Raw genomic sequence first — 20,598 nt, 5'->3', positions numbered from 1 at the left:
GGATCGCGGGCTGAGTCGTGGATTGTGTTCGGTGTCGGAGCGAAAAGGGGGTGTCTGGGCGAGCAACAAGCGGGACGAAAGAGAAATGACGGAAAGCAAGGTCGGAGGGATAGAGGCTCGGCAGAGGAGAGAATCTGCGAGGCCGACCAGACGAGACAGAAGAGAGTTGCGAGTTGAGGGAGCGGACGATAGTATGGCTGGACCTGAATGGCGACAGCAAGTGGAGGGTGATGAATGTCAACCAGTCGACAACTGGGCCAGTCCTGGCTGGCTGGAGGCGCTGCCCTCAACGTTGTTTGGTGTCAGGCGGTGGGCAACATGGACCAGACATCAATCGTCTGGACGTGGGCCTGACAGGAACCAAGGCCTGCGGTGTACCCATGGGCTGGCTAAGCTAGCGTCTGGTCCCTTGAATTACATATACATACTCTACAAGTACAATGCAGACCTTGACTGATGAATGAATAGGCCTGTTGCCCGCGGCCAAGTGGGAAAGGGTTAGAGGGCCCGCCCTGTTCCTCCTCACTCCTCTTCAGGCTCCCGCTTTTTTTCACTTTTGATGGCTTCGTCAACCCATTTTTTCTTCTGCGCATGTGGCCAAGCCATGTGCACCCAGTGTACTCGGTACCTGGATACCTAGGGTACCGCGTACTTCATTTAGCAACCTGGCCTGGGCACTCGCGACCTGGACGGGTCAATTTGGCGTGGCGTGCGGGCTTCGCAACATGTGGATCCGAGGGTAAGGGGATACTAGTAGTACTTTGGTCGCTCGTGAAGGACGCTGACGGACAGACACCGACTTATCGGCGACGGACAGTACTCCGAACATTGACTCATTCACGCCCTACGTGTACGGTATACAGCGACATACATACATTAGGTATGTACAATTGCACACGACAGATACAGTGCTCACCGCTGACAGTCCTCCAGCACGACGTGCGGATGAACCCTTCCCCTCTCCCCGGCTCCCCTTCTGCCCTGGGGGCCAATAAAAGCCCGTCCGGTGGTCATGATTCTACAGGCACCGCTAAGCCCTCACAGTTCCCCCAAAGTCTCTCCCTAACAGATCAACAATGGCAGCCAAAGACTGAAGACTCAATTGCCTGGCACCTGCAGGCACCCACCGCCAAGCTTATAAGTAGATAGGCGTCAAGCCCCGGCGCCAGAAGTCAACTCATCACATGTAGACAACTGTCAACATTTAAACAATCAATATTCAAGTCCGGTACGGAGTACTACTCAGCCCTCCAGACGGAACATTGAGCCCCCCAGCTGTCAGAGACAGCAGCTGGCGTCACTGACGCACCAGACATCGGACTGCCTGACAATGTCCCACGGCAGGGCCCGCGGCACTACATAGCATTGATTTGGTCCAAAACTCCGACCGCCAGTTTTTGTTGATTATCTGTCCCCGGTGCCGTTCAATGCTTTCCCCATGCATCTTCCTCCCCAACATAACAGACGGTCGTCAGCATCGCCTCTTTCCCCCAGCTTTTCCAGCGCCGGGCCACCCGGCAGTGCCAACGCAAAGCGAGCAGAGCAGGTTCCACGTATATAACATCTCTTGCGGACTTGTCTCGTCATCACGCCCGGTTCGAATGGAGAACTCGGCGACAGCCATATTTGCCGTCCCGACCATGGGGTCTGGTTCACAGCACCCACAGACCATGTACATGCAGTAAACTGGTTGATTTGTGCTTCGTGGCTTCACGGCTCGATCATGCGCCGTCCGTTTTCGCAATACGCCGAAATATGCTGGCCAAATGGCGGCGTGAGACTGTCTCTGAGCCCTTATCATCAACATGAAGGACGGCCAACTGCAGCGCACGGATTGGCCTGTCTCACTGGAGAACTTAAGCAGCGATGCGATTTGGTGAATGGATGCCTCGCCGGATCTTCAATTGATCGCCAGCATCCGACATCTTCACACCTAGAATAACTGCAGCTAATTCCGGCGGTCTCCTCTCGCACATCACGACATCGACCTGTCCAAGGCCATGCGCTCGTAATTCCGTCACCGCAACGACCGCACGAAATCGTCAAACCAAAACCACTTGTCTAGGTACATATGTATCTTCCCAAGGTCCATGTCACATTTTCACCAATTGGACCCCGTTCATGCATGGCCCAAGTCCACAGGTCAATAAACCAACCGCCCAAGCACTTGATTTCGCGAATTCCCATCATCCCGTTACGCAGCCCAGAAGGCATGGCGTGCACTGTGACCCGCTTCCTCTCGTCATCTTTCTCAATTGATGCATATGTACATTTCCACCTTCCAATGCGTGATATTTCTCAGTCCCGAGTCCTGACAATCAGCCCTACTTGTCCACTCTTCACCTGGGAGGGTGTGCAACGAAAACTCTCGCCCAATCAGACAGATAAGCCATCTGCCTGTCCGCCGCTTAGCAGGCACGCCTCGAAACCAAGCCCGTCAACGTGCCGTTGTTTGCGGGCGTTCTGCGCCAGATGTGCTGTGGCTTCTCCGTGGCTTGTGATCCATTGTCCCGCGAGTTTGTGAGTGTTGGAGCATCCTGGTTAAAGACTGCATGTGCCACCTCGTCGGACCGATGCGCACATGGCAACGTTTGAAGCCACTATGATCTGCCTTTTACGACATCTAATATTTACGTGAATAAAAATTTGCTTTATCTGGATACCTCGCCACCTGTACGCCATGCCCTCTCCGAATCGGAGTCTTCACCAAATTCATGCCATGAATACACCATCACCCTTCCCTCTCTCCTTTCCACACACCTTTGCCACCACATATGAAGCTATCCCGATCCCGAAAGACGGTGATAATGGTCCGGAACGGACAACATGTGTGGCTTGCCCCCCACGATCGCCACCATCATCGGCAGACCGTTAATAACTCACCCAAATCCACTCTACTTAGCCGGAGCTGGTGGGCTCTGTGGCACTTCGTCGGAGAACTGGATTTCCCTTCTTGCACTTCGACCAGGAGTGCTGGCTTCTGACTTTCGGGCTTCAGGCTCGTCAGAAGATTGGTTCCTCCCCTTCGCCGGAGTCCACTCCCCCGAGACTCTGGCCTCAGCCTCAACATCTATTCGAGTTCCGGAGCTCTCAGCATCTTCATGGCTGCTTTGGCCTGCAGCCGGTGCTCCTCGGGAATCTTGTTCTGGCTGTTTTATCTTGGAAGGTACAACTCCCTGTCCGGTCCGACGAATCGGCGCGGTGCCCTGGCGCACTTGCGCCGCGAGGTTTGCCTCAACATCCTCAGGCTCTCTCACGAACCTGCCAAAGAAGGGAATACGTCTGCGAGCTTGGACGCTGAACCGATCAGTGCTAATAGTTTCGCTAAGACTTTCACTCAGCACACGATGGAGTCTGGGCGCGAGATACCCTAGCTTGCCGAGGGGAATGCTCAACCCATGAACAACCTGCGAAGAGTGACGACGTTAGCGACGTCAACCAAAAACGAATATGGACACGAAGGCACTGCAGCAATGCTACTAAAAATATATGTACCAGCGCGACACAACTTACAATACTACACACGACGAGGAACCAAACCACAACTGTAATTGTCTCAGCAAGATCCTTGACATCCGATCTGGGAACGCTGTTTTCATCACTCAAATGCTGCTGGATGAATTCTATGCCGATGTAGAGATAGAACACGGCCGACACACCAATTGGGCCAAAAAAGCCCACAAAGATAGCCTGTCGTACCTGGCTAATTTGATGGATAGCTTTGTGCATGCCAAATATCCACGGTAGACGCCGTATAAGTAGTACCAGAAGTCCAAGGGGGATCAACCGACTCAATGGAATAATGGAGTTGTGGGCGAAATCATTCCACGGAAGATAGGCGCCGTACCATAGGAAGATGGTGACGTTAAGAAGCATATCAATCGTCGGCTGTAACGAGTCATCCTTTGTTTGTAGGCGGAACCAATCGTCCCAGGTGAAGGCATTCCCAGCGATAAAGCACGCCAACACATCATCTGTGCCAATCAACCCACAAGTACCCAGAACAAATAGAGCCAAGGCGACAGCGAAGACGAGGAAACTCTCATGGTCAACATAGTTGCGTTTTTTAGCAAAGTAAAGCAATTCTTTGCCTATCCAACCCACGACAGCGCCATAGATGATGCTGAGAATAATGGTGTACCCCCACGTGATGGCAAACCAAAGGCCCATGGCATCCTTGGCACCGCCTTCTGTTGCCCCCGATCCTATGTATTTGATAAGGTAGAGGGCGAAGAACAAGAACGGGTAGCCCAGGCCGTCGTTCGTTCCAGACTCGGCAACGATGAGGTCCTGCAACTCTTTGGGGATGTTATGGTCGGCAAACTTCCCCTTGACAATGACGGCAGACAGGACGGGGTCGGTAGGAGTGACGCATGCCCCAACAGCCAGGGCATGCAAAAAGCTAGGTGTGCCAACCAGTCCCCAAACAAGAAGACTCGTAGCCATCCACATACATGCCATACCGGGGCCGACGAGTAGCAAGATGGGTTTCAGCTCTTTCCAGAGGTATTTGCTTGGCAACTGGACTCCAGCGAGAACCAGCTGCACACCAAGCACCAGTCTGGAAAAGTTGAGCGTGATGGCATTCAGCCGGTCCTGGCATTGCGCGTCCGTGAGACCATCTCGGTGACAAGCGGCATAGGACCAAGGCCGAATCCAATCGGCCGCATATGGCCCAAAGGCCACACCAACCAAGAGCGATATGACTGTACCAGTAATGTCAGAATCCAGCGTAGACTCAAGCGATAAGTATGCTAAACGTCTCAACTGCTTCCCGGAATGAAGGTGAATGAAGGTGATATCCAGCGTGGGAACACGACGAAGAAAAGAAAGGGGTTGTTACACAAGCCTCCCTGTCCCTTGCACGTCTGTCCCGAATACGGTTCCTGCATCATTGTCTCACATGCTTATGCACCACCAGTTCAGGAAACCAAAAAAAAAAAGCAAATCATAGCCCGAGAACTATTAAACGTCGCTCAGGTAAGAGTAGAGGGGTAAAAGGCTCAAGGTGGCAAACGAAAAGGTACTCACGAGCTTCAGATAGGCAAAATGTTTCCTTGAAGAGATATGATACCAGCCCAAAAACCGAAATGAATCCACCCAACAGAGCAACCAAGATGTTGAAGTCGGTGATTTCCAAAGGTACGGCCCAAATGCCCTTGTTCTCCTGTAAAGTGTAATTAGCCATTGCGGCAAAAGCTGGCGTTAGCAAGCTTCAAAGCAGGCAGTGGCGACGGCGGCTGTAGCAAGGAGGAGAAGGGTAGACAGCATTCTGGGACCGGGTGAGATAATAGAAGCGGTAAATAAAGACGTGCGAAGAGACACACGTAGAGCGAGTTTTTTCTGTGTGCCCTGGAGGGAATCCGTGGATGGAAGCTGTGGCCCGTTGTTGATGTAGGAAGATCCCGAACGGGTAATAGGCAATGTTGGACTGGGGCAGAGTAGAGCAAAACGGTTCGAATCCGTAGAGTCCGCGACAAGATGGATGGATGTAGTGTTATGTGCATGCGGGTTCTGAATCGAGACGTCGGCAACGACCTAGAAAGTGGTTTGGTTCCGCTCTCATCCGCGCCGCCGCAAAGCTATTTGCACAGATATCGCCTTTTTGGTATGGCATCTGGGATTTGCCGGTGCTGCCTCCACATGCGTGAACCACTTGGGAAGTCACGACTGCACAGCCAGGAAACTGCCAGGCCAACCTTGGCTCCCGAACTTCAATGTTCTTCTGGTCCAGCCCAGTTCTTTCAGTCCATGTTGATTGAGGTCAGACGCCGTATTAATACAATTTTATCCTCGTCACGACGCGCCGCCAGGTTGCCCAACTCTCGATGCCAATCTCTCCCCGAAGCGCAGAATGACGTGTTCAGAGGCAACTGCATCGTCCCTTCTCCTTCTCGACCCGCCGCACGCCGCCTTGCTTACAATATGAAGCCACAACATCAAATCCAGCCCAATTGATGGCCTGTACAAAGCGGCATTTCAACTTTATTGGTTGTCATTATGCTGGGTGCCCGGGGGCCAAACCGGTCCGCACATCATCGTGGGCATGTTGCCAAACAACTGTCAAGCCTATCAAGGCAACCCAAGGACATTGCAACCGCCGAGAACAAAAAACCGTCTCTCTTGTAAATCCTCAGCCGATGCCTCATTCGCCTGTGAGTCTAGTCAACTCTTTACGATTATTGCAGACGCCACCGGGCGTAACCGCCATGAATTCCATAATCCTTGTGATCGACTTCAGCAGAAGTTGGCTTACTCCTAACCCAATTCCTTCTCAAATCCACCATCTCGACTCATCACTATGCATATACATACAACACCTCGGGAGATGAATGCAAAAATACAAGTGTTGCAAGGTGAAGTTGACTTGTCAGGCGACACAAATATTCCTCCCCCTCCTTGGTACCACCCGTCTACTGCGAGCCTACCCGCCAATGTGACGACAAAAAGAAGAAGAAGATTGGCCCATGCCTTGCTACCCTCCCTGAATGTACTGTATGGGTTGCCGCCTGATAACCAATTGGGATGCCGTACACATCCCATTGGTTCATCCGTCCCCAAAGGGAGATAACAGGCCGCGGGTGCAACCTGCACGTTTGTCCTGATATGGATAATCCGGCACTGTGAAACAGACGCAAACTGGGAATAACCTCTTTTTCCGAGATCTGTGCGCTTTGTGCGCATAATGCTGTCCAGTTGAGATTTTCCAAGTTTATTTGATCTTAGTCGTGCAGACGTGTAAGGTTGGATCGGGTGTCGAGTGAATGAGACTTTAGGTGCTATCAGCGATTTGCTCGGTAAAAGTGAAGCGAATAAAAATTCAAAGACAAAGGAATGTTCTCATGCTATATGTGACAGAGTTTGATGGCTGCAAGAGTCAAAGTACGTGGTGTGTACTCGGTGGTGTACCACAACCTCCAAGGGATGGTCCCTGGAGGTGAATGGACGACAACCAAGAGGACACCTGCGAGGTATCGTGGACAGTGATCTGATTGGAAGAAGACTATCCAGATAATGACTCGCAAGTCATCAATCTCTCTATGCTACGGAAAAGCATCCAAGCCTCCTGTGGGTTGTTGACCACCAACATGAGGCAGGGGACAAGGAGACAAACACGACAGAATCGACGAATCCCACCGTACCAGAACAACTTGCTCGAGCTTGGGCATATCGGGCGCTATTTGAGGAGCAGGCTTGCATGATAGACCTCGCAGCTCCAATGCAATTCCACAAAACCTCATGCGCATGACGTTGCCTCCAGCAAGACAAGACCTGCGCCGGCATCGAAGCATCACGATCCCTCACTGGCCCCCACGGATCTATCTCCCAAAAATAAAAGGCTCGAACAAGCTGTCAACATGAAAACGTAGCTATACGATAATATCATTCCCCGCATCCAAGCCAGGAGCCACAGATAGAGTGTGCCGAAATTCCGTGGTAAGGCTGATCGATGGCAGCGGCCGCAAGCAACAAGGAATGGCTTTCAGCGCGACGCCCTCGAATACTCAGATAGCAACACCCGCCACAACATTCATCGGTTGAAACGCATTCTTCAAGTCCCTTGCGATAACAATACGTCACGGCGATGATTGGCCGTGGTGTAAAGACAAATACAGGTATCATAACAACAGTCCTCCATCATTGTTGTATGATCGTCAAGACGCCGCCAGCCATTAATGTGGACTTGTATCACAAACAAATTGACAAAATCCAAGAATTCCCTTCTTTTTCCCGGTCCTCAAAATATCCCAAGTCTCGAACAGAAAAAAAATTAAAACACTCCGTAACACATGCATATGCTCCTTAGCCGCTTCCATGAGATGCAACCCTACCCTTCCATCACCCTGCTAGTATCACAAAAATCCGACACAGACACAGGCTCTTGTGTTTTCCCAAGAGCTTCGAGCCTGACACAGTTCCAATACCCACCCCCCGACTCAACTCCAGCTCACGACACCCTCCTCAACAAGCCATTTTTGCCCCTCGTACAGCTAACCTGTCAGCAGCCACATTTCCTCTATCCGACGCATGTCCCTTAACCCAATGAAAGTAGGTATTAGCGCCGGTCTTGGTCCTCTCGTCCATCTTGTCCAGGACAGCCCGAATGATATCCTGGTTCTTGACATTCTCGCCAGTTGCCGTCTTCCACCCTTTGTGTTTCCATCCAATAGCCCATTGCGTCACGCAGTTGATTGAATACTGGCTGTCGCTGATGATCTGCACCGTCTGCTCGAGGGGTGCAATCTCTAATGCCCGAAGCATGGCCATCAACTCGGCACGCTGGTTAGTCTGCGGGTCGCCAACCAGTCTTTCAGAAACATTTCGGGGATCCCCGTCTCCGAAATAGACACCCACGCCTGCTCTGGAACCAGCTTTCCCGTTTGCAAGGCTACTGCCGTCTGTATAAATTTGCAAAACGTCCTCGGCTGGACGCTGCACCCCCGGTTCAGCTTTCTTTGCGGCCGTCTTAGACGCCGTCTTCTTTGTGGAAGCTACTACCGGTGTTGGAGATACCGGTAGTTCAACTGGCGCCGCTGCATATGTTTCCCCTAGAGCTTCAATGGCTTCCCTACTGCCATGTTGTTTAATATAGACGACCGCCTCCATTCGTGTTCCAAACCGCTTGTACTTGGGGCCCTTGACGCCCTTGATAGCCAGCGCCGCTTCATTCCAATCTGTGTAAATGCCCGTCGGATTGCCTACAGCCACGGCGTAAAACCTCTCTGGCTCATCAGAAGATGCCGCGACCTTCTTCCCCTCCGCAAATGCCTCTGCATCGGACCGCGAGGTGAAGGATTTGACTACAGCAACAACCAATTAGCTCAACCATGCTCCATTTGGCATCTCAAGGCTTGCGACAAGAACCACAGAGTTGACTCACAAACAGCACCCCTGAAACCAGCCGTTTGGGCTGAGCACTCGGCATATGTCATATACACCCCAGGGCGAAATCCAGCTTGGACCGCATAGAACTTTTGCACATTATCCGTCTTTCTTTTCTTGGGGGGGCTAGCTGTTGCATTCACCCCCGGGGCAGCTCTCTTGTTCATTTCGCTGTCTGGCAAGGCCGTCTTTATGATACGGTTGAGGAAGCCAAAAACGGATCGGGTCGCCGTTGTGGAGAGCAGTCTCGTAGGCACGTATACTCGTATTCTTGCTTCTTTCGAGAAGTAATGGTTTCTTCCGACCGTTTGGGTGAAGCGAGAGCCGTAGCCGGAGGAGAGAAGCAGCAGCAATGCCTTGGAAGCCAGCTTGGCGCAGTTGGCGGGTGTCGCGCAAGGCTGAGTTCTAACCGCAGGTAGTCAGAGCGATGGCATTCTCCTACACATTAATGCAAATGCAACAATGTGAGGCTCCACGTGCAGGCAAAATTTTCAACAACGTAAAATCAATAACGCACTTGAGAATGGGTTGGGAGCAGACGTTTGCCTTCGCACTGCCAGGGGGGGGAAGGAGGGTCGTCGTCAGATACAAAGAAGTAAGACCATTTGAAGAGAGAGGGGGGGGGTTGCTTGGGTCGGGCCAGGCACGGCGCCACACCCCAACCCTCGTGATGAGTACCGTTGAGAGGGGCACCCAAGCAGAAGCCAAACGTGTAGTCTGGTGCCCCGGCACACACAACTTGACGACTACGATGAAGCTGTGATCTTGCAATCGATGTGGTTCGCAGACATGGCGCCCTAGCTTTGACCTAGTGCCCTTTGGCCGAAGCAAAAACACCATGATGAGTGAAGAGTGGCCATGGCCCCTTTCGCCCATGCCAAGACTTCTGTCTTGGGCCAGCCATTCAATGTTACCAAAAAGCTCCAGTGTTGCTATTGCATAATCAAGCATTGCCCTGCATTCAATGTTACCAAGTCATGGGCTCAATAACAATATGTCGCCTATAGCTCCTGGTTTCTACTTCACAGCCGAGCTTTTATGTATATGCATATCTACAGTAATTACACAAAACGTAGCCATTCGCCTCGTCATGCCAGCGTGTATTCCCCAATTGCAATCAAAGATATAATTAATCCACAACAGCCATAACTTCTTGCCAGTGAACCGTGGACCCTGGAAAGATAGCCTAACCCCTCTCACTCTTTGCGCCGTATCTAGAATCGTTATCAATGTTCCACCAAGCTGTAAATGCAAGTGTGCTACTTCGTCAGTATGAGATAGAGCCATACAAGTAGTCCGTTTCAAAGCGAACTTCGTCCAGTCACAACCTCCTAGCCCGTAACGACAAGACTGCTCTAGGTCACCCGCCGTCTGATATGTCGTTCCTTGAGCATGCCTTGTATGTGATTGCGTACAAAAAGAAAATAAGCACCAAAATGGCAGAGTTCTAGGTAGACCTAGGAGGTGGTAATCCTAAACATGAGTGGTTGGGTCGATGGGCGGGAGGTCGGGTACGTTTTCACGTTCCCATGCCCAAGCCAGCAAACTCCAATTGAGCTCCCGTCTCCAGAATAATCCCAACCCTCGTCCACCTCCATCCGGACGATCATCCGAACTCAATCCACCAGTGCGACCCATCTGATGGCAAAAGACAGCTTTGCCCATGCGGGAATGAAGTATACCCATAGAACAAGCAACGCATGGCTCGTGGGTGACATACAGCTCCAATCCATGGCAAAGGTATCCATCCTTGTTTGGATGCTCTTGCTCAAAACAACGGCGTTCCAGCTCAATCAAGGGCTGGTCTTGAAAACAGTCGTAATATAAATTTGCCGCTTCAGCAGTTATGCCAGCCTCCCGGTGCTCGTGCCTTACGAGCTTTTGGGCAACCATACTGATTGCCCGAAGCACGCAGTGTGTCACGGTGTTGTTGAGAATTGCCCCGTTGCATTCTTGATGTTTACGGGCATCGCCAGCAAGACCAACCAACTCGGTTCCGTTTTCTCCTCTCTGAACAATCACAGCTCCCATGGCCTCTCCGATTCCTGCCTCTTTTGCTTGCAAGGCGACTTGATGGGCCAGGGCCATCCACAAGGATGCATCCTCCTTAATCTCATCTGTTCCACGACCCACCATGCTAGGATGAGGACCGAGGGGGTTGTTCTTGCGGTAAACCGTTGGCCAATACTGAGACGACCACAGCGCTGCTTGCACTTGGGATGTAGGTGCCAGCAGAGGAATGGTGATGGTGGCGATGAAGGGGTCGTTTTCTAACGCGTCCACTGTCGATAAAGTCTTGATGAGGTCTGATTTGCTGATCTCCCTGGCCTCGCCTGCAATAATGTAGATCCACGTAGACTTGCTGGTATGAATCTGGCGGCCTACTGGATCATCATTCATGAATTGTGTCTTGAGGTGCGCAGGCAAGTCTGTCGGCTTTGCACAGGTGCGAAGATGGGGTAGGGGATTAGCACCACCCTCTGGTCGTAATGTTCGCAAGGCTCTGTGAAGCAGTCAGGAAAGATTGTCCGTCTCATTTGTTCCGCTAAAGGTGGTGCTTGTACACCATATTGTTAAATAGGAGAGAGGTTCTTACGTTATGACGTCGTTAGCAGACTTTGTTGGCGCCCGAGTAATGTATGCATAAACGGTAGTATGGTCTTGGCGGACTTCTTGGGTTGTCTTAAGTGGGATCAAGACACCCTTATTCAAATGGTTTTTCTTCAAATCGTCCACGATGGGGTTTGGTTTGAGGCCTGGTGTTGGGAGCGGTTGGCTCTGCGAATCGTCCCCAGATATGTCCCCGGAGACAGGGCAAGAATTGCCACTGGTTTCATCCGCCATTGTGTTTTGCTTCAGAGACAGCATTGTTGTATGTGCCACTGTTCGCAAAGCTGCCAGGGAAAAAGGTTGCCGATGGACTTATACTGGCCAATTCCAAAAAGAAGAAAAGTAACGGGTTTATCTGACCGAATCGAGCAAAACAAATATCAGGTATCGAAGACAACCCTGGTTCCACAGTTCGGCAGACGATGGCTCCGGAGAGACAATGTCCCAAGTAAATGTCGACAGAGTGTTGGAGCGACGAGGGTTGTTGTTGGTGGCTAGGAGCTCTCCTGGGGGAGTAAGAGGATTGCAAGGCAAGGCGAGGCGATGCAAGGGCGGTTCTTTCTCGAGAGTCTAGAATACGAGGCAAGAAGGCGCCCTTTTGACTCTAGACCTCGGCCACTTGAGCAGCGACTCTGCACCACGCAGGCAGTAACGAGTAGCGACGTCCAGAACCAACCCTTGCGAAAAGAGGGTGTCAGCAATACCCGAACCAGGAGCGTGATATGCGCTTCCTCGCACTTGTCTCTGACGGCATGTAGGACCAGGTCGTAAGTCAACACGACGATAGACAATATCTTATCATCACGTTGTGTCCTAATCCGGTTGATAATGAAGATCACAAGTGAACGCCACGGGTATCTTTGGTTCTGCTGTATCTTGACGGCGCAAGAGTGAAGTTTTGGAAACAAGATTGAGCAGTATTTGGGTTAGGATTGCCAGATCATGTTTGGAAACGTTAGTGTTGAGATGACATCTGGCGACAGCTGGCAGAGCTGGCAACCTGAAACTATTCACTGTTGGTATAGTTGCTCGGGGTCGATGTCGCGAGAAGCTCAGTGCCTTGGGTTACAAATATCTGGCTGTCAGAAGTTGCGTCATCTAAAGCCAAACCTCGTCGCTTTTGGGACCAAATAGATGCGGTTGCCGATGTTCTTTGACCATTGTAGATTCCTTTGTCAAACAAGCCGATTTGCTCGTTTGTGACGTTGGAAGGTTTAGATGTGGCTGGTGCCTGTGGCTGTGATTGTCAAGCCACATCTTCTAAATGGCAACGCCTGAAAGGGTCAAAGCGACGTCTGTGGCGGCGAAGCATCAAGTCGAGAGTCCCCAAATATCAACGTGTGGTCATGAAGAAGCGAGACCATGGCATTATCAAGTTCGAGACCTTGACCATGAGGGTGTCGTCGTCATCTCGTCTACAGTCTAGGCTCGTGCATCAGCGGTTTGATCTACTATCTGTCGATATGTCATAAATGGCCGAGATCCACCAACTTGGGATGGTGACATGTTTCAACGGCACAATGAAGTAACGGTACGTGTCCGCCAACCCCCGTCCCTGGCGATAAGATCAACCGCAAGACGTATTGTAAAACGCCAGACTGCAACTCATCTCCGTCTGCTCACTGGTCCGCTATGCCAATGACGGACAGAGGCAGAACATCACTGCGTATTTCAGGCTATCCGCCTCACCAAACAAGAGTTCAGTATTATTTTCCCACTGCTGCAGACAGAGTTTCGCCTCCATCTCACTCATCCTTGTTTGCTTGGTTCGGAACCCGAGCTGTCCATGCCCGCTCCACCCAGGCTGTTGCAGCTGTGCACGACGGTGTGCTGTCAAACGGGCATTCGTATCAAAAATGAAAAAGAAATGCCGAAAAGTGGCCTGGGAGTCATTGATAGGCTTCTAATGGTTCATTGTTTCTCCGCGTTGGTTGCAAGAATAGAAGCTCAGCAATGACAGGCAGGCCTGGGACCAGTTAGATATCTACATCTCCAGGACAAGGCTGCTCTGCCCTGTCCTGGTGACGAGCTCGGCCATGCAGCCCCAAACTGCCTGGGTTATTTGGCCCCTTTCTACGGAGTACTCCGTATTCATAACGCAGGGATATTGGCAGCTTGAAGACAATAATCAGGCTATCAGGAGCATGTCAAAGTGCGTGCTACACAACCTTGCATGGAAGGGCTGGTGGCACCTTCCCCCATTGCATCTGGACGCCTGTTTGCAGACAAACTTGTCAAATGTCAACTAGTCATGTGTTTGGCGAAAAGGAGCCAGCAGTCAACAACATCAATATTTGTTAAACAACATCAAAAGCAAAACCCTGTCGACGCCGAGCCAAATCTCACTTAACTCAATGAGACTTTTATTTCCAGCGTCCAAACTCCCCAATGAGAGAAAAGCAACGGCTAACGCACTGACAACTTGGCCTGAACTGCAACACCACTGGGGCTGTAATTTAAGCTTACTACGGCCTTTTGAGTGGTTTCACACTAATTACCGCCGAGCCAGACAAGCTTACTCAGTACTACGTACATTCTACTACTAGTACTTCTGTTGAGACGATTGCCTGTCTCATCTTCTTTCCCTCTGTAGGAATGCTAGGATGGAGATAAGCTATTGCAAGACAGTTGAGGTTCTGGCCGAAGGGGTCTGAGGAGCTGGATCTAGGGGGGGGCAACACACATCCGACTTGTCTCACACCGAGCGACGCCTCCAAGCACGCAAGCACTGTCACTTGGACCAACATTGCCCAGCATTTTGGATACTGGCAATATCGTCACCGTAAAAAATGGACAGGTGTCATTTGGGACGAGTCAGTGAGGTACAGAGCTAGACTTGTTGAATCTGTGTTGCAAGCTCCAAATCAACCGACCGCTAACGAACCATAGCTGCGTCAGACTCGGAGCGATAGTCCGGGGCCAGAAGCTCCGGCTTCCTTGATTATTGTATTACGTGAAGCTGGAGGGTAACACGCACAGCTCTATCTTTGATCGACCTAGGGGCCACTCGGCGGCGGCACGTCCCAGCCAGGCACGGAGGGATATGGATCTTCACCGGTGGAGTCCGATGCTAGTCTTGTACCCTCCCGCGGGCGGCGACATCGGAAGCCGGCGGCTTGTTAGGAAATTTGCTGCTTAGGCATGTAAGCAAGCTGAGGAACAAGGTCAACAATGCTAGACTTGGCTTTGTGCCTCGCGTATTCGTTCAATCAACAAGATTCCCGGAGGATGCGATGGCACAGCTGGACAAGCTAGGCCCTGGAGAAAGACCAGGTTTTCGTGGGGCAAGCGGATTGTAAAAAGGATTCCGACTACCTTGGCGACTTGGTAGGTAGCATGACAGTCGAAACAGACAGGTGGTGTACAGCTCAGAGAGCTCAATGCCTCCGAAGTCCGGTTTCCAATAAGGAGCATGTCAGAGCTCCCCTCTACTCCCAAACTGATGAACAGCACTGCAACGAGGTGAACAACGTCTACTTACTCCATACGCGCTGTCAAACTGGAGAAGCAAGAAGTGAAGCACCAGTATTATTCCAGTCAACCAGGCTACGTCTGTCAGCAGAACCAGAGTTTGGTGGCTTCAATGCAAAATCCGCTCAAAGAAAACACAGGGGCCGCACACAGTAGTCAACAGGTCTGAACCCTTCCTGGGTACTAGTATCTGGATATTCAGTGCTGTTTTAAGCTGACACTTGCGTGGTGATCACCGCTGGAGGGATGATTCTCTGGGCACACCACGGCGCCACCTTGGAGGGCAATCGACAGCCCGGGTTACTCGGATCGAGTCCGACAGCACCACGGGACGATAGCGACGCGCCGCGGGCCTTCCACGTTACTGGAGAGAGCACTAAGGCTCTGAAACATGTTGTGCATGTTTGCGAACTGAATCGGTATTCACGGCGGTGCAGGTTGAAGTAGGCCTGAGCAAGGAAGTGTTTGAGGTATCTTTAGAATCATGGCATAATTTGTGACCCATGTCCTCGATATTTGACAGTTGTTTCGCGACAGTGCCAAGGCAAGATGCAGGACATATTTGGCGTGTTACATCTCCGAAGGTGAGCAGCTCTGAATCGGGGATACTTGCTGGATGCCTTACATATGGAGAATCTCGGTGTGGATGGTCTGTTCAGTGGGCTAGAGTGTTATAAAAAGACAAGATGCGCCATCAATCAAGTGCTTTACGTCGTTGCTCAATATTTCATCAAACACAAATTCACAGAGGTACAAAAGGCACATTTACGTCTGATCAGTTGCAACGAGGCAGTTGTAGGTCTCCTCACAAACGAGAAGACCATCTGCCGACAGGCCAGGCTTGACAAGACAACTAGAGAGCGCCACAAGTTGACAGACTCAGAACCTGTTGGTTGGGTGGGGTTTGACCGAGCCATTGACTCTGTTGAAGATATCAGCCCGTCCAAGACAACCTTTGCCGGACAGTATCGATTTGTGTCCTTAAACAGTCATCACCAAATCTAGGAGCGCATACAATATTTCTCTCGTTCTTGTTCCTTTTTTTTTTATTTCTCCTTCATTTGTTTGGGTCCCTCGGCCGCCCTCTTTATCCTGCTCATCAACCCTGGACGAAATCGCTTGATTTCCCGCTCCTCGCTGGTGTCTGTGGATCAAACCACAACCCAGACATGCTATAGCATACAACACAATACCGAAACCCTTCCCATCAGCTTTGGCATTGATCGATTCAGGCCCACTGCGCGGCACCTCTTCGGCGGTGCTGATACAACGCACCCGGGAGTGGACAGGTCTATTTGCTGGTAAGCCTCTGCTTTGCGAGCACACAATGAGAATTGCTTTAGGGAAAGAATGAGGATTAACTTGGAAATACTATCCAGCTAGGATTGTTGTTATCTGAGACGGGTGACTCCTCTGCTGAGTAGCCGTCATCGCACCAGACTTTGTTGAAGGGGCGAGTCAGACAAACACTGTCCGCCCTTAGCGCACAAGACCAACCCACGAGCGGAAAGGAACTGCATCAATTGGGCCGTTGGGAGAGGCCAACAAGCACAGTACGTATTTTGTATTTTGACTTCGGGGCACCTCCACGGAGTAGCTCCGTGCTAGGGCAAGTTTTCCAGCTTGACGGCACAAGTGGGCCAGGGTCCATCCAGTCTTGTTGCTTGGGCTTGACTTGGTTTATTCTGGAACACAGAACATTGAATGCTTTGAGCGTGCTCCCTTGATCTCGCTGCGCCGGCTGCTGGACCTCTGATCTTCCCCACGAGCCGGTTTCGCTGGCTGCTGGGCACCCTGCAGACTGTCAACGTCATTCATTGGGCAGGCGACAGGGCCACCCGGCGACCAAGCACCTGAGCAATCGACCCATCGCTTCCAACTGGTGGACAAGGTGAGGCGCATTGCAGCGTTTGTCTTGGACTGACTGACCTCGAGTCTTGGCGTTTAGCTCCTCGCGCAACAAGTCGCCAGGTTGTTGAGTCTCGCAGAACAATCTGGTTGACCAGGGCCAGGTACCGGTTACCTTTGCCCAGCCGCCACGCACTACTCCGCCCAAAGGTACTCCGGTACCTGATAAGCTACCTCACCACTTCGCGAGCGAGTTTGGGAGCTGGCACACGCACGCCAGCCCACGCCAGCTCACACAAGCTCACGCCATCCATCCTCCGGCTGCTAAAGCACTGAGTGCTGAAGTGCTGAGGCAGCCACACCAACCGACCTCGAGTCGCGCCTACCTGCGCCGACTTCTTCTTTCTTCTCTGGCAGCCCATTGCTTTTTCCTTTTTTACATCTCGCAATGCCGTCTGCTGTAGCTCTTCCCAGACAAGGTGTGTGATACATACTTTACCCATCTCTGCGTACAAGTCTTCCATTTATTGTATGGGCCTTGCCCTCTATTGCATTGTGCACTCTTCTCTATCCGTCTTCACTTCTACTTCTTAAGTACCCTGTCTTGTTCTGTCATTCTGCCACTCGACGGACACTCCACCCGCTACCACCCACGCAGCCAAGCAGCCCAGTACTCGAGTATTGTCTATTGTCTGGCCGGGTCTGGTAGGCCACGCCGACTGCAGACTGCAGACTGCAGACTACTGACTGCTCTGCGCGCGTCGCTGCTGCTTTCTTATCGATCAACGACCCTTGCTAACTCTTGCCTCTCTTTGCTCTGTACGACTTAGACGTCAGCGTGCGCCTCCGCCAAGCAAAACAGTCGGAACTAGCCAAGCTTGTCATGCAAAACCAGTTCGGTGTCGCCTCGTCTCGCTCTTCAACCTCACCTACGTCCTCGGAGCCTGAGCAGCACTTTGCTGTTCAGCCTCCTTCGCACTCCTCAGATGTCGCCTCTTATTCTTATTCTCCGCTGCAGTCGCACGGCACCACGCAATGCTACTCCATGTCCGCGCCTGTAGCTATACCCACCATGGCTTCCGCAGTCAGGATGATGAAGGACTTAACCGACACACCTCCGTTGTCGCAGAGCGTCAACTCCACTGCTCCCAGTTCACCACGCATGTGAGTCTTGTCATCTTTTTAGTGCCGCAGCGCGCAACAACCTCGTCTTGTGCCTTGCGCATGTTGCTCGCTGTGAATACAAGCTTGTTCAGTCTTTGCATTGCTCAATCTGGTTTCTTTGCGATATGACGACACTTGCTGACTGCTCTTTGCCACTGCACAGCCCACCTTTGCGCCAGAACTCGGGGAGCCAGACCCCTAGAGTGCGCCCTCATGCGACAACCCTCAACATCCCTGGTATGACCAGGTCCCGTGTCTCCCCCGATGGCAGAATTCCACAACGGGATGTTGCAGCCAAGCTCGTTATTGTCATGGTCGGCCTTCCTGCCCGTGGAAAATCATACATCACCAAAAAGCTTCAACGGTATCTTTCGTGGCAACAACATGAATCGCGAATCTTCAATGTCGGTAACCGCAGACGCAATGCGGCCGGAATCAAGACTTCTGCCCGCGCCAACTCTGGCCAGGCGCGCCGGGCCCTGGACCCTCCAGTTGAAGCTGCCACTATTCTGTTGAACGGCGTGCCAGCCACCAACAACGATATTCCTCCCGACCAAGCAGAGCCTACTACTTTGAATTTAAATTCGACGAATGGCGAGCCTCAGGAGGAAGTTGACCAGTCCGCCAGGTTTTTTGATCCGAATAACGAGAAGGCGGCAGCAATGAGAAACCAGGTGGCCATGGAAACCCTGGACGAGCTGCTCGACTATCTTTTGAATCAGGGCGGCGCTGTTGGCATTCTCGACGCTACAAACAGCACAATTAAGCGGCGGCAGCAAGTTGTCGACCGCATCAGAGAGCGTGAGCCCAAGCTTGGCATTCTTTTTATAGAAAGTATATGCAGAGATCCTCATCTGCTCGAGGCAAACATGCGATTGAAGCTGTCTGGTCCCGACTATCGCAACAAGGACCCCATCAAATCGCTAGAAGATTTCAAGGCTAGAGTTGCGGCGTATGCTAGCGCATACGTACCTCTGGGCGAGTATGAGGAGGATAACGACTTACAGTACATCCAGGTAAGCAACTACTGTGGCCCCTAGTTAGGTGCGACATCACCTTGCTGACACATCTGCTAGATGGTAGATGTTGGTAGAAAGCTTATCCAGCACCGCCTGAAAGGTTTCCTAAGCGGTGGCATCAGCACATACCTGTCAAGCTTCAATCTCTCACCTCGGCAGATTTGGATCACTCGCCACGGGCAAAGCGTGGATAATGAGCTCGGCAAGCTCGGCGGCGACTCTATCCTCACTGAGCGAGGCCATTGTTACGGCCTGGCGCTGTACAAATTTATGACGCAGAAACGCAAGGAGTGGCTTATGGAGCAAAAAAGCAAACTTGCCCAGGCAACGTTCCCACCTCACCCGGGCGATAACACACCTCCCTATCCGGACATGCACAAGGACTTGGACGAGAAGAACTTTTGTGTCTGGACTTCCATGCTTCAGCGCAGCGTAGAAACCGCTGAATACTTTGATGCCGATGATGACTACGACGTCAAGAATTGGGAAATGCTTAATGAGTTAAACACGGGGCAGTTTGAAGGCATGACCTATGACGAAATTGCTCGAAAGTATCCAGAAGAGTTTCACAAGCGCGCTGCGGATAAACTCAACTACATCTACCCGGGCGTCGGTGGCGAGGGTTACCTCCAGGTTATTAGCCGCCTACGCGACATGGTCAGAGAGATTGAGCGCATTACTGATCATGTGCTGATCATTGGGCATCGTTCAGTTTGTCGAGTGCTGATGGCCTACTTCATGGACCTGACACGAGAGGACATCACTGACATGGATGTCCCTCTGGGGATGCTCTACTCTATTGAACCCAAGCCATATGGCATCGCCTTCCACGCCTACAAATACAATGAGGCGAATGGCTGGTTCGATGAAATGCCCAATTACAGGCCTCAGAAGGCTGCCCGCGGAAGTGTCTAGCCATCAACTGACGTCTTCCAAGTGTACCAAAAGTCCTCAATGACCGCAGTCACAGCTGCTTTCTTCTTCTTTTTTATATTTATTTTCTGTGTCCTCTTTTCAGCGACATTGGGTTCCGCAGTCCCAGTAAAAATGTACAACACTTTGAAGACTCCAATGCCAGAAGGCGAATGGATGGCCACTTTTCAAATCAAATTAAGGCGTTGGAATAACAAAATGAAAGATGCGGAGAATCTAGACGTCAATTTCCAAAAGCAAACGACCAAAAGTGTTTCCAGAGCATTTTTGTGACTACTTCTTTCGAGTTTGGTGTTTTTGGCGAAATGAATGAATACCCTACACTGGTACTTACGAGTCTAGTGTCGACGAGCATCCCTGTCGTTTATCTTTTAGAGTTGTGTGTTATTTGATGACAAATAGCGATTGTCTTTGGCGGGGCCGAGCATCCCTCTCGTTTATCTTTAGAGTTGTCTGGTGTTATTTGATGTCAAATAGCAGCCCGTGTTTGGCGGGGCCAGCAATATGGGCAAACATCGAAATGTGTGTTGGGCGTTGATGGGCGGTTTGAAACGATGCATGATCTGGGTTTGTTCAACGCTACTCGGAATTTTCAGGGAAAGACTTGGGGCGTGTGTTAAAGACTGGTCCAAGGTAGACATATGTAGCCCTTGAGAAGCTCGAGAAACTG

The 20,598-nt window shown here is 51.4% G+C and overlaps 3 protein-coding genes across 3 annotated transcripts; 1 reads left to right on the top strand and 2 right to left on the bottom strand.

Annotated features, from left to right (window-relative positions):
* Window positions 1-2,894: 2,894 nt before the first annotated feature.
* On the bottom strand, window positions 2,895-5,188 carry SOD22 (Na(+)/H(+) antiporter 2; the record flags this gene model as incomplete). Its single annotated transcript, XM_014691342.1, has 3 exons — window positions 2,895-3,407; window positions 3,514-4,706; window positions 5,032-5,188. The coding sequence occupies 3 exons, from the start codon at window positions 5,186-5,188 to the stop codon at window positions 2,895-2,897; spliced, it is 1,863 nt and encodes a 620-aa protein (XP_014546828.1).
* A 2,774-nt stretch (window positions 5,189-7,962) lies between these two features.
* Rnaseh1 (Ribonuclease H1) lies at window positions 7,963-11,727 on the bottom strand (the record flags this gene model as incomplete). Its single annotated transcript, XM_066130147.1, has 4 exons — window positions 7,963-8,801; window positions 8,882-9,288; window positions 10,604-11,386; window positions 11,480-11,727. 4 exons carry the CDS (start codon window positions 11,725-11,727, stop codon window positions 7,963-7,965), a joined length of 2,277 nt encoding a protein of 758 aa, XP_065986160.1.
* A 5,533-nt stretch (window positions 11,728-17,260) lies between these two features.
* PFK26 (6-phosphofructo-2-kinase 1) lies at window positions 17,261-19,910 on the top strand (the record flags this gene model as incomplete). The annotated part of the gene is made up of 4 exons (XM_014691339.2): window positions 17,261-17,291; window positions 17,643-17,976; window positions 18,140-18,992; window positions 19,053-19,910. 4 exons carry the CDS (start codon window positions 17,261-17,263, stop codon window positions 19,908-19,910), a joined length of 2,076 nt encoding a protein of 691 aa, XP_014546825.2.
* Between the last annotated feature and the right edge of the window lie 688 nt (window positions 19,911-20,598).

This window comes from Metarhizium brunneum, chromosome 2 (genome assembly GCF_013426205.1).
Source record: "Metarhizium brunneum chromosome 2, complete sequence".
Taxonomy (NCBI): domain Eukaryota; kingdom Fungi; phylum Ascomycota; class Sordariomycetes; order Hypocreales; family Clavicipitaceae; genus Metarhizium; species Metarhizium brunneum.
Note: the sequence above shows the minus strand (reverse complement) of the source record. Positions and strands in the feature narration are given on the sequence as shown.